The 14019-nt window shown below is 43.9% G+C and overlaps 1 protein-coding gene across 2 annotated transcripts; it reads left to right on the forward strand.

The window, feature by feature from the left end:
• Positions 1-2567: 2567 nt before the first annotated feature.
• On the forward strand, positions 2568-11588 carry ZNF892 (zinc finger protein 892). 2 transcript variants are annotated; one of them, XM_077773507.1, is made up of 5 exons: positions 2568-2897; positions 3604-3775; positions 6953-7058; positions 7718-7804; positions 10250-11588. In XM_077773507.1, exons 2-5 carry the CDS (start codon positions 3743-3745, stop codon positions 11518-11520), a joined length of 1497 nt encoding a protein of 498 aa, XP_077629633.1. In that variant the 5' UTR covers positions 2568-2897; positions 3604-3742; the 3' UTR covers positions 11521-11588. The 2 variants fall into 2 exon arrangements, with proteins under 2 accessions (XP_077629633.1, XP_077629632.1); XM_077773506.1 differs by having other exon boundaries at positions 3687-3775.
• The last annotated feature ends 2431 nt before the right edge of the window (positions 11589-14019 follow it).

A 14019-nucleotide genomic window follows, 5' to 3' on the forward strand; every position in this document is an offset into this window, starting at 1 on the left:
AGAATGACAGGTCAGTATGGCTGTAGCAGAACAAATAAGGGGAGAGTGGTAGAAGATGAGATCAAAGAGTTCGTGTGGATGAGGCAGATTTTGAAGGGCTCTGTGGGCCATTGTAAGGACTTAGGCTTTGTTTGGAGATAGGAGAGCAAGTGTGTTGAGAAGAGTAGGAGTGAGGCCAGTTAGCAGACATTTGTAGTGATCCAGGCAACAGATGATGGGTGCTTAGACCAGGGTGGCAGCACTAGAGGCGGTGAGAAGTGGTCAGATTCTGTATGTATTTGCAGAGTACAGCCAACAGGATTTGCAGAGGAACTGGATGTGGATCGTGCGATAAAGAGAATGATGACTCCAAGGTGTTTGAACTGAGCAACCAGAAGGACGAGCTGCCGTTTACTGAAGTAGGGAAAACTGCAGGAGTAAGAGTTATGATACTGGGGAGGAAGGACATCAAAAGTTCAGTTTGAACATCCTATATTTGAGACATTTATTTAAAAAGTAAGGAGTTGAGGAGAGAGCTCAAGGTCAGAGAAACCCAAGCTAGACATATAAATTGGGAGTTGATCACATTTGGATGGGATTTAGAACATCTAGGCTGAACAAGATTACTAAAAAGTATTCACAGAAAAAGAAGAGTGGCCCAAGGATTGAGCTCTGGGACATTCCAGTATTTAGTTGGTTTCCAAATGAACAGCTTCAGCATCCCTTGGGAACTTGTTAGGAATGCAAATTCTCAGGTCCCACTCCAGAATCCTGAATAAGGGTTGAGGTCAGCACTGTTTTAACAAGCCTTCCAGGTGATTCTGATCATGGTACAGTTTGAGAACCACTGGTTTAGAGACTGGGGAGGAGTGTCTACTTAAAGACTGAGAAGGAGTGACCCGTCACGGAGGAAAACCAGAGAGTTTTTCCAGGAAGAGGGTGTAGTGAGTTTTATTTATTTTTTATTTATTTTTTTTACCTTTATGTATTTTTGAGAGACAGAGTGAGACAGAGTGTGAACAGGAGAGGGGCAGAGAGAGGAGACACAGAATCCAAAGCAGGCTCCAGGCTGTGAGCAAGCATTCAGCACAGAAACCGACGTGTGGGGCTCGAATCCACGAACTGTGAGATCATGACCTGAGCTGAAATCGGACACTTAACAGACCGAGCCACCCACACGCCCCTGTAGTGAGTTTTACCAAGTGTTGGTGATGGGTAAAGTGAGAGGAAAGCTGAGACCTGCCCATTGATTGGGTAACAAAAGGGGGATTTCTGTGATGTGGCTGGTTAACAAAAGGAGGGAAGGTATTCCCAGGTGTTCCAGACAAGTCAACTTGTGGTGCCTTGCACACACAATTTTTTGAAATAAAATGCTCGCGGTATATTTCTTGCTGATGGAGGGGGCCGGGGCTCCTTCCAGCTGTTTTGAGCTGGTAGGGCTGTGTTCTCTATCACATGCCCTCTCTCCTCAGTCCTCACTCATTGGACCAAAAGCAGCCAAACTTTTAAACCAGTTATGAGAGAAGCGTAGCTATCCATAAAGCAGAAACCTAGTGTAATAGTGGCTTATACAAAATGGAGTTTACATCTCACATTAAAGCCCAAGCTCTGTTCCACCAAATTGTCAGGGGCTCAATTCCTTGTATCCTGCTGGTTTACCATTTCTAGAGTGTTAACTTTGTTCACGTGGTCCATGATGACTTGTGTTCCAGCCAGCATGGAGGCGCTTTCCTCTTCCCTTTAAGAATCACTTTGCTCTCGTTTCCCTGGCAAGAGATAGGGATGATAAATATAATCTTAACTCTAGGAAGCGTTACGCCTACCTAAAAGCGAGGGGCTTTAGAGAAAGGGCAATTGGACATTTTGGGCTAATTAGCCTGTTAGGCTAACTGGATTTTCTTTTTTGGGAATTTGAACCAGAAAGAAAAGTGGCTACTTTATTGTGGGAAGATGCGTGTGAACATACACCATCCTGAGATACACCCAATCCCAGCTGGCAGCTCCTCGAACTTCTCTGTTCTTGAGACTTTCATGATCCAGTCACCTTGAGGTTAACGGTGCCAGTTATTAACTAATAACTTCTTGGGCTGAGGGGATTTCCAGCACTGAGATTCCACTTTTCCATATTCAGAGATGCAGTCTGGAATGCACACCCCCGGTTACTTGATATCAGCTGTCCCCGCCACAATGGGCGAATTAATACCATGAAGGCGCAGAAAGAAAGCGATGGATGCGGGCGCCTCCCTCCTGAGGAAGGACCACGGGTAAAGAGGGAATCCAGGATAGGTCGGGGGTGGTGCCCTTGGCTGGTCGCAGTTGCGGGGCAGTGAACGTCCTCTGCGAGGCGGGGGTTAGTGCGACCGAATACATCTGCCGGGGCCCAGAGTCCGCATCCAAGGAGCGGCCTAACACAGGTTTCTGAAGGGCCCGTCTTGGAGATCCGGTAACCGCACAACTTCGATGGAGCGCCAGCCCGGAGGGGGTAGGTCCGCCTGGCCCGCGTCCCGCAGAGTCCTCTGGGAAGCGGCTACCGGTGACGTGACCTCGCCCCGCGGAGGATTCTGGGAGTCGTAGTTCAGCCTCGAGATCAGGCCGGCGCAACTTGGCCCGGCCGGCTCCTAGATGCCTTTGTTGCTAGGCCGGGGCTGCTCCTGCGTGGTGCGGGAGGTCGATCCTGGGGTCTAGGAGGCCTAAGCGCTGGCCTTTCCCCGTCTGGGTGGCGGGAAGGAGGGCGGCGGGAGGGCCCCGGGGTGGCGCCAGGCTGCCCTGAGAGGGTCGCGCGCGCGTTCCCGGGCCTCTGAGTGCACCACAGCGGTGGACGCCCGGGGTCCCTCGCGCGTTCGCTGCGCCCTTCTCCCGCGGCAGTCGTCGCCCGCGCGGGCCAGGGGAGGGAGTCTCCATGGACCCTGGGGGCAGAGGTGAGAATTTCGGAGGGATGCAGCCGCAGAACCTGCTGGAGAGAAAAGAGGGGAAAGGCTGCCCTCTGGCTGGGGCTGGCTCTGGAAGAAGCATCACGTCTTCTCTGTGAGACGACCGCTCTTTCCAACTGGTTGGTTGCCCGTTGGGGTTTTGAGGAAGAGCCCGCGGCACCATTGCCCTGCTCGTCTTGGGGATGTTATGTGCCTCCCTTGTCCCCCAAATCACCAGATCTGACAATTTGGCTTTTGATAATGACTTCATTTTGTTCTCACAGGAACCCTATAAGGTGGTAGAAAGGAGATTGTTATCCCCATTTACAGATGGGAAGTGAGGATTCTAGAAGTCACGGGATTTGTTTAGAACACTGGATTTTTTTTTCTCCTTTGAGACCCATCGCTTTTCTAAGAATGCCAGTATTGTATCTGAAAAGCCAGTATTGTATCTGAATTTAACTAGTCTTCTTTCATCCTGTGATTCTGGAACAGAACAGGAATGAATCATTGAGGAACGGATGGACAGACAGACTTTGAGTATTACTTTGTCATTCAGTAGATGATAAATAGAAATATGTATTTAGTTTATGTGTCTAGATTTTCACCGCAGAGTTCTACTAGAATTTAAGGGCAGAGGTTAGGAGGTCATGTTTGTCTTGATTCAGGGATGTTGTGGGATTGTCCCATGATTTCCTGTGTTGACTTTTCTTAGGTGACAAGTAGCAGTGTATGGAAGTTTCTGCAAGTGTACTGCAAGGCAAGAGTAATCGTCACAGCTCCTATCTCCACTTGTAGGGTCACTTTCTGAGGACTTAGACCTTCCCCGTGCTGGAAACCCAAAAGGAAATGGCATGACCACTGTGCTGCTGACCCCTGCATCCCAGGTGGGTTTAGTTTTCTTTCTTTTTTTTTTTTTTCCTTTTGTTCTCAGAACAGGGATACAGTTTCTGCCATTGTTATGGAATTGCTCAGCTCTGATTCATAGACCACTGGGTTCATCCTGATAAAATGATGAGTGATGAGCCTGACAGTAAATGCTCCTTACTCATGCAGAACTTCCCCTCCAGCATTACTTCTCTCAACCCACTTTGTGCTTGATTCACTCTTACTAACTCTTCGGTACCTTCATTGGCCTCATGGTCAGATGCAAAGTAATAAAAGCCAGTCTTCCCTGCCTCATGAAATGTACTGAGAAAATACGATAGAGATAAGAAAAATAGTTAATCAGCAAAAAGATAATCAGCAAAAATGAAAGTCGTTTCATACAGAAATGACTGGTACAGACAAGTCATAAAAGGCCATAGAAGAGGTTTTCCTTTTTTTTTTTTCCATCCTCTAGAGTACTTGGGATAAAAATATGGGGTTAGAAGCTGCACTTTGGAAAAAATGAGAGTAGGTAATTGGAGAATAGAATACAGAATTATTCCAAGAGAGAGAACAGCTTAGGCTCAAAGCCTGTAAGTGAGTTGGAGGTCTTCAAAGGGTGTGTGTGTGTCACTGTAGAGTGAGCTGGAGTATGGTAAGGGAAGCTTAGGTTCGTTGTAGCCAGACTATAATAAGAAAACTTATACTGGGTCTTATTCCAAAGGTAAATAAAGCCCCATGAAAGTTTGTAGAGGCCTAAGATGAAACATTCCTCTCTCGGATTGAAGGGAAATTAATCTAGATGCTTCCGCAGGATCTGGCCTCAGATGACGGGAGAATGGCAGACTCTGTAGTGAAGGCATTGGGACTGTTTGACCACTTAAGACCTGCCTCATAGCGCACGGGGCTTAAATGCTGGGGACTCTGATCTGAATTTGTCGATCTCTTTCAGAGGAAAGGGGAGAAGGTGGCATCTGCTGGATGGTTTCTGGTTCATCTTCCTGTGTCTTCCCGCCCCAGCACATGCACACTGGGTAGCAACTCCATAAACAAGTTCGATTGCTGCGGTTTTCTCAGGGACCTAAGGTCTGCAAGGAACTTCCAGGCAAACTGTTTGCATTGTTTGTAAAGAGAGAAGACTATACAAATTGTATTGCTGTGTGAACACTCCTGAGGCATATGGTCTTAAGGGACCATAAGCTTAAATAGAGGTGCCTGGGTGGCTCAGTTAGTTAAGCTTCCGACTTTGGCTCAGGTCATGATTTTACAGTTCGTGAGTTCAAGGCTCGCATTGGGCTGTCCCCTGTCAGCACAGAGCCCGCTTCGGATCCTCTGACCCCTGTTTCTCTGCCCTTCTCCCTTCTCAAAAATAAATAAACATTTTTTTAAAAAGCCTAAAAAAAGGTGTAGTGATTTTATACTTCAAATATTAAAATAAAGAATTAAATTCTTTCCAGCAGGGGATTTTCAAGTAGGTAGTTCTTTTAACTTTATTTTATTACGTGAATTGTTTTTACCAGTTGTTTTTGGAGGGCTGTATCATAAATGTTAGAATGCTACTACAAGCAAAATTATCCCGTATTTTCATTTGTACGTTCAGGTACCCTTGGTAAAAAGTGGTGGTTCAAAGAGAGACAAGGCTGTTTCATTTGCTAGCATCACAAATACTGGTCTATTTTAACATACCACAAATTAAAGTTGTACAGAGATTTTTGTTGTATAGAATTAGAAAAATTATTAAGCATCTGACTTATAATTGATTCAGCTATATATTCAGAGGACCATTACCTACTCTGTTCCCTTTCCCTACATTTTAGTACAGTCTGAACTTTGTGCCTATCATCTAGATCAAGGTTAGGCTTGCACTCCTACAGTGTTTGCAATGTCTGATATGCTTCTCTTCTCCTCCCCACTTCTGTTCCCATACATACTTTTTTTGAGAACGAGCGAGTGGGAGAGGGACCGAGAGAGGGAGACAGAATCCCAAGCAGGCTCCACACTATCAGCATACAGCCTGATGTGGGGCTTAAACTCATGAACTGTGAGATCATGACCTGAGTTGAAATCAAGAGTCAGATGCTTAGCCAAGCCATCCAAGCACCCCCTCCCATGCACACATTTATAGTACATCCCGTTTAAACTTGTTTCTAGTAATTCTTCATGTGTTCCTTCCTTCAGCTATTTGACACATACTTAGTGTCCCTGCGCTATGCCAGATAATAGGGTAGCTTCAGTGAGTAAAATTAGACCCGGTCAGCCTCTGTTCTCGTGAAGCTTACGGTCTAACAGGAGACACAGACGTTAATCACAAAGTCCCCTCAGTGTGGGCAAAACCCAAGGAAAATGAAAGAACATGGTGCTACAACCCAGAGAGTCAGGGAAGGCTTCCCTTAGGAGGTAACACCTCAGTTGAGATCTTAAGTGTGAGTAGGATTAAAATAGCTGAAAGGAAGGGACAGAGGGAGAGCAGGAAGAACAGGAAGAGACGTGTATAACGGGGTAAAAGGGTATGTGGCACACATTTCAAGCAGCTGAAAGGCAGCCACCAACTGGAGCACAGGGAATGTGGGGGCAGTAGTGTAAGATACGGTAGAAGGTAGATGGGGCGGGGGTGGGGGTTTCCAGACTGATCTGGGCCATTATGAGAAATGGTGAGAGCACTTTGGAACTTTCATAATTTGGGCTTGTGACACTGTTTTACAAATAAGTATATATTCTGTGACGTGTAGCAAACATCTTAATTTTTAATAGGTATTGGACTGATTGTGTTCTCAAGGGAAAACTAGAGAGAAAAGTATTTCCTATTTCTTGAACACTTTATATTTTAAAACCATACCACAAAGGACATAGATAACTCATAATTATATTTTCTCCACTTTCCCATGTCTAAAAGGTAAGGATTTCTGTAGTTCTATAATTTAATTTATTAATACATAAACTAATAACTTGGCACCTTCAGATTTTACAATGAAGGTTCCATCCTTTCAGGTTACGTGGAATTCTGATGCACGGGGGCAGGGAATGAGTCTGTGGCTACAGATATACCAGAGAATCTTACTGCTGGAAGGGATGTTAGGGGTCATTTTGTCTAACCCGCCTGTCCTTCCTCTCTTCTTTCTCTTATGCTGTCAGCTTTAATGCTTCTCAGAAGCTTCTGGAAGATCCCCTGGTGAGCACTGGTGTGTTTGGTTTTTCAGGAGTCATTGGTGATCAGGGATATGGCCGAGGCTCTCACCCAGTGGGAGCAGCTGAATCCTCCTCGGGGAGATGTGCCTGAGAAGCACAGGAATCTGGTCTTGCTGGGTAAGGACACGCCCGCCCCCCAACTTTGAACTTACCCAGTGTAGCGTCTTTGCTTCCTTAGTTCCTAGGAACTCTGAGGTTCTTAGATTCAAGGATTCTTAATCGTTGTGCAAGTCCTGAGGCAGCCAATGTCTACTTTTGTTTCTGGATGTATGTTTAACCCTCCCAGAGTTAAGATGGACACCTTTTGATTGTACTTGCCTAGGTGGTAGCATCCTTCTCTATGCCATGACCAAGGATGTTGAGATGAAATTCTAATGAAGATACCTCTTAAGAAATGGGTGCTTAGGGGCCCCTGGGTGGCTCAGTCGGTTAAGTGTCTGACTTTGGCCCAGGTCTTGATCTCATGGTTTGTGGGTTCGAGCCCCATGTCAGGCTCTGTGCTGACAGCCAGTTCAGAGCCTTGAGCCGGCTTCAGATTCTGTGTCTCCCTCTCTCTCTGACCTTCCCCTGCTCACACTATCTGTATCAGAAATAAATAAAAAGAACATTAAAAAATTTCAAATAGACCTCATATACATCTTCCTGCCTTCTTCTGAGCACTGTTGAGGGAGAAATCTGGAACTGACCTCTCTCTTTCTCTTACGCTGTCTCCCCTAACAACCAAGGAAATAATACTGAACTCTTGACCAAACTAATTTTTCTTTTCCCATGAACAGGGCTTCCAATTTCTAAGCCTGATGCAATCTCTCAGTTGGAGTGTGGAAAGGAGCTGGAGAGAGAAGTCTCAAAAGCAACTCCTTCAGGTGAGTGATGACGTAAAACCCAGATGGTCAATGGGATCAAACCCAGACCAAAGCATCTTCAAAGCGCTTGTGGAGGAGCCTTTCCAGATTTTGTGAGACCCGTGGAAGAGTTGAAGTCTTTTCCCATACCGCACTCCAGCTCTGTGGATGGTCATATATTAAAATTCATAATTTAAAAAAAATGTTTTTTAGAAAGTAATACTTTCCACCCTTTCAAACCAATTCTTTTCCCCAAATAAGGTACAATGAAATCAACATTTTAATATTTGTTAATTATATGCTTAGGTGTTAGGCTTTAAACTAGGCTTTTTCATATACTTTTTATCTCTGCTGTATAAGGTGACTTCTTGTCTCAGACCGGATTGTCACAGATTGACTAAAAATCAATCTCTGAGTTTCCCCTTGCCTTTCTCTTTATGTAAATGGAGGCAGCAGAGTATCATGGGTGAGTGCAGATTTTGAAACCACTCTGTATTCAAAGCCGATCTCAACTACTTACTAGCCCTGTGACCTTTAACAAGTGAATTATCCTCTCTGTGACTCCAATTCCCCAACAGTAAAATGAGGATAATGATAGCACTTAACTCCTAGGGTTGTCATGAGGGCCAAATGAAATAATCCAAGAGAAATGCTTAGACTAGTACCTAGCCAAATGCTAAGCCAATGATAACTATTGATTAAGTCCTGGTAGCTTTTTTTGAAAGATACCATGAATTTGACCTGATCATTTCTGTCATACTAGATACTACAATAGACTGCCAGCTAATTATACTTTCTTTAGTCTTATCCTTCTCTAACTGAGGCAGCATATCACCTCTAGACTCCCCACTCTGCCAGTTCTGTATTCTTCTACCTGCTTCCAAAATTTCTGTTACTACCTGCCTAACCATTTTCTCTTCTTTTTTCTCCAGCTTGAACCCTTAACACCAGACAAGCAGTCTTTTATTTTCCCCCACTAACTGTGTGTTCTCCATGAATGTTTGGGGATTTAATTCCTTCATTCCCCTTAGCTGGAAGTCCATTTGCCTTTAGCCTATTTCTACCTATTTGCTTTTGAAAATCCCAGGCACTTCCCTGATTATGATATGTACCTGAGAACATTGTATTATATTGATTTATTTCATGTAGAGTCATGGTTGGGATGGCTATTAAAGACTGTTTAAGCCTGGAAATAAACATTTTTAGCATTTTTAGCTTTTCTCCCAAAACTCTTACTCGGAAGCCTAGGATTTGGAGCAGGTATCTTGACAAGTTGGGAACCAATCTGAGCATCTAGGGATTTGACCTTCTCCTCTCTACATGCTACTCATTTTTTTTAACATATTTTTTTAAGTTTATTTATTTATTTTGAGAGAGAGGGAGCATGCATGATCAGGGGATGGGTATATAGAGAGGGAGAGAGAATCCCAAGCAGGCTCTGCACTGTCAGTGCAGAGAGGCTCGAACTTACAAACCACAAGATCATGACCTGAGCCGAAATCAAGAGCTGGACGCTTAACTGACTGAGCCACCCAGGCGCTCCTCATTTTTTTTTAAACTTCATTCTGTTTAATTGTTTATAGTTTGTTGGGTATGGGGCAATCAGAGGTGATCAGTTACTTCTTAATCACTACGCTTTGTGATGTGTAAATTTGTTGACCTGGACCACTTTGAATGCTAGCTTAGAGAATCTGTGTCTCATCTTGAGGCAACAGAACCACCATAGATTTTTGTTTAACAGCGACAGTTTTGAAGGTTAGTCTGTTAGCAGTGGTTGGGAAATCTAGGATGGGGAAGGATCGGTAGCAAGGAGATCAGCTAATGGTGGTTATTCTCAAGGCCTGAAGTGCAGAAGCTCCAGTGAGGAGATAATAGTGGGCAGTCCCTGAGAGACTGTCTTTCTCTGTCTCTGCCACACCGTTTTTAAAACCTTATCTGCCATTTCCCCACATCACCTCTCTTTAATCTTGTTCTCTGTATTTCTTTCTCCTCTCCTCCCCTACAAGGTAGAGGAATTTTAAGTACCTGCTCACTCTCTTCCTCTTGTGCAACTGAACTTCTTTGTCCAGTCATCTTTCTTTTCTTGTGTTCTCTCAAGATTGCAAAGCTATTTTTTTTTAGTTTTTTAATGTTTACTTGTGAGAGAGACAGAGTGTGTTGGGGGAGGGGCAGGGAGAGAGGGAGACAGAGAATCTGAAGCAGGCTCCAGGCTCTGAGCTGTCAGCACAGAGCCCGACGTGGGGCTCGAACCCATAGACCACAAGATCATGACCTGCACCGAAGTCAGACGCTTAACTGACTGAGCCACTTTTGCAGGTGCCCCTGCAAAGCTATTTTTGAGAGCTTTCAAGTTCCTATGTTTCCTATAAGTGTTTTTTCATTTTGCCTTTCATTATTTTCCTACCACAGCAATTATTTTTCTTTCCTATGTAGGAAATGATACATGTGTAATTTTGTTTCTTTCAGACTGGGAGACAAGACCAGAGAGTAAGGACCTAACTCCAGAGCAGGATATTTCTGAAGAAGAATCAGCCCCTGCTGTGTTAATAGCAAGATTTCCAAAGGAAGGTTCCAATGACTATGAGGATTCGTCAGAGAGTCAGCAGGAAAACCATGAGAAACATTTAGTACAGGAGGTTGTCACTCAGAAGAAATCTTCTGGGGAGAGAAGCTACCAGTGTGATGAATTTGGGAGAAGTTTTAGTCGAAGGTCATTACTTGTTCAACAGCAAGGAGAGAGACTACATAACTGTGATTCATTTAAAAAGAACTTAAAACAAAATTCAGATCTAATGAGGCACGAGAAAATTTGTGCAGAAAAGAAACCTTGGAAGTGTAATGAGTGTGAGAAAGCCTTTAGTTACTACTCAGCTTTTGTCTTGCATCAGAGAATTCACACAGGAGAAAAACCCTACGAATGTAATGAATGTGGTAAAGCTTTTAGCCAGAGTATACACCTTACTCTACACCAGAGAATTCATACTGGAGAGAAACCCTACGAATGTAATGAATGTGGGAAAGCCTTCAGTCACCGCTCTGCCCTTATTCGGCACCATATAATTCATACTGGAGAGAAACCCTATGAATGCAATGAATGTGGGAAGGCCTTTAATCAGAGCTCATACCTCACTCAACATCAGCGAATTCATACTGGAGAGAAACCTTATGAGTGTAATGAATGTGGGAAGGCCTTTAGCCAAAGCACATTCCTTACCCAGCATCAGGTCATTCACACTGGAGAGAAACCCTATAAGTGTAATGAGTGTGGGAAAGCCTTTAGTGATCGATCAGGCCTTATTCAGCACCAGAGAACTCATACTGGGGAGAGGCCTTATGAGTGTAACGAGTGTGGCAAAGCCTTTGGCTACTGTTCAGCCCTGACTCAGCACCAGAGAACTCACACTGGGGAGAAACCCTATAAATGCAATGATTGTGCCAAAGCCTTCAGTGACCGCTCAGCCCTTATTCGTCATCAGAGAACACACACTGGAGAGAAACCTTACAAGTGTAAGGATTGTGGAAAAGCTTTCAGCCAGAGCTCATCTCTTACAAAACATCAGAAAACTCACACTGGAGAAAAACCCTATAAGTGTAAAGAATGTGGAAAAGCTTTTAGCCAGAGTTCATCCCTTTCTCAACATCAGAAAACTCATACTGGAGGGAAAACCAAAGAATATGGAAAAGCCTTTACTGAGCATTCAGCCTTTGGCCAGCAAAAGAGAATTCATACTGGATAAAGACTATTTAAAGGTGGTGCATTTGGAACATATTTATTGAACAATTACCAAACATGGTGTGAGGGCTACAAAGGCATATTNAATGTGAAGGAGGAGTTTTACATTTTTTTCAGTGCAACAGAGGACTTTGAATTTCCCTGGGGAAAGAGGGAGATTATTTCCAGCACCCTAAGGTGTATGTAAGCTTCCAAATCCTTGAGAGAGAAATAGGGTGTGCGATGATGGAAAGAAGACATCTTGTCTGGGCTGGGTAGTCTCTTAATGCTAAGGAGATGGAGTTTTAAAGAGATGTGTGGTTCTTGAGGGAAGTTGCAGAGGCAGAAATAAGAGATTGAGAATTCACAATGAGTTTGTCCAGGGTTGGGAGTGGAGGTGAAAAGGAAGTTGTCCTTAGGCTCAAGTACAGGGGCACTTAGAAGGTAGATGGGAAGGACAGAGAAAGAGAACCGGGGGAATGAACTCAAGAAATGGTGAGTAAGATAAGTGCTCAAATGAGTGCTCCCACCTGGGGAAATAGTCATCAGACTTGTTAGTTGGTCAGTTGCAGTTTCTTCCCTAAAGCCAAGGAACGTTTGGCCTGGCGGTCTGCTTCTACACTTTTTGTCTTTGACATCTTGCTTACTGATTTGCTGCCTACTAAGAATCATGTTAACTCCAAGGGTCAAGACTGACAGCCTAGAAAGTACAGAAGCGACCTTTGATGCTTTCAATCTATTTGAAGCTAAGTTACCTGAGAATGTGCTTATTTATAAAGATGTTACCTCAATTGTCTGTAGTTAGTACTTTAGGCTTATTCATACCATAGTAAAATTTAGTTGTAGACCAGAACTGACACTGCATCTTGGACTGTGAAAGACTTGAAAAGACTCCGGAATACTTACCTTTCACCATTTTACTCTTGCATAGAAGCAGGTGACGTCCTGTATATATATATTTTTTTCATTGAAACTTCGAAGGTTGTTACGGCACACATTTTGAGTATTGTGTTTTTAGTTTTCCCTAGTTTGCGTGTCTTAGTGTGGATTTCGAGTTTATCCTGTTTTCTGAACTTCTTCAATCTATAGGCATATGTTTTTTGCCATATTTGGGGAATATTTAGCCATCATTTCTTTGAATACATTTTTTGGCCCTCACTCCTTCTCTCCTTCCAGGCCCCCGATGGCATGACTGTTAGGTCTTTGATTGTAGTTCCGCAGATTCCTGAGGCTCTGTTTTTCTTCCTTCCCTCCCCCCTCCCCGCTCCCTCCCCAGTATATTTTATCTCACTCTGCTCAGGCTGCCATAACAAAACACCGTAGACTGGGTGGCTCAAACAACAGAATTTCTCAGTTTTGGAGGCCGGGAAGTCCCAGATCAAGGTGTTAGCTTTGGCCTCTGGTGAGGGCTCTCTTCCTGGATTGCAGAAGGCCATCTTGCTGTGTCCTCACACAGCATTTTTTTTTTTTTTTTTTTTTTTTTTTTTTTTTTGAATAAANTCTCTTTCTCTTCCTGTAAAGGTATAAGTCCTATCTGGTTAGGACTACAGCTTTATGACCTCATTTAATTTCAGTTACCTCTGAAAAGCTCCGTGTCCAAATATAACCACATAGAGAGTTAACACTTCAACATGACTTTGGGGGACACACAGTTCAGCCCACAGCACTCTGCCCATGGCTCCCCCAAATTCATATTCCTGCAAGATACCTTTGCTCCATCCTAGCAATCCCTCAGATCTTAACTCATTCCAGCATCATGTCTGAATTCTTACCTAAATATCACATAAATGTGTGAGGCTTGAAGTGCAATTTAACCTGAAGCAAAATTCTTGGCCAACTGTGAACCTGTGAAACCAGATAAGTTATGTGTTTCCAAAATATGATTGTGGGACAGGCATATGATAGTTATTCTCATTCCAAAAGGGAGAAATAGGAAAGGAGGAAAGGGTGAGAGGCCTCCAGTAAGTCCAAAACCTAGCAAGACAGACTCTCTGAACTCTTAAGTCTTGAGAACAATGTTCTTTGGCCTGATGCTCCACCTTACAGACCCACTGAGGCAATGACCCCACTTTCTTGGCCCATCAGTATAGCAGTCCCACCACGAAGCCCCTGCCAGGCAGCTCTGCCTCCAAAACTTTGACTGTTGAAATGGAGGCGATGTCCTCACCCTCTGAAACTGAGGAGGGGTTTCAAACTGATGATCCTGAAATTGACTTTTGAGTCATACTTTTTGTGAAGCATAGAGCATGTCTAGCTGAGTAGCCCTATTGTCTGGTCCTGTAGGACCTAAGAAGTCCGACAATCTTCCTCCATTTGTCTAGTTTTCCTGTCCCTTTAGTCCCAGCTGGTAGCGTTTCTGTTGATATAATCCCATTTTTATTCCTGGCTTCAGTGAAGAAGGCTAAACTTAATCACACCCATGATTTTTTTTTCTAGTGGTTGTTCAGCCATTAGTGTTCTCTTCGGAACAATCTTTCTAAGTTTTGCAATACGGGTGGACAGAATTTTCCAAATCTCCCAAGTT

The sequence above is a fragment of the Crocuta crocuta genome, unplaced genomic scaffold (genome assembly GCF_008692635.1).
Source record: "Crocuta crocuta isolate KB4526 unplaced genomic scaffold, BGI_CrCroc_1.0 scaffold67, whole genome shotgun sequence".
NCBI classification, from domain to species: Eukaryota; Metazoa; Chordata; class Mammalia; order Carnivora; family Hyaenidae; genus Crocuta; species Crocuta crocuta.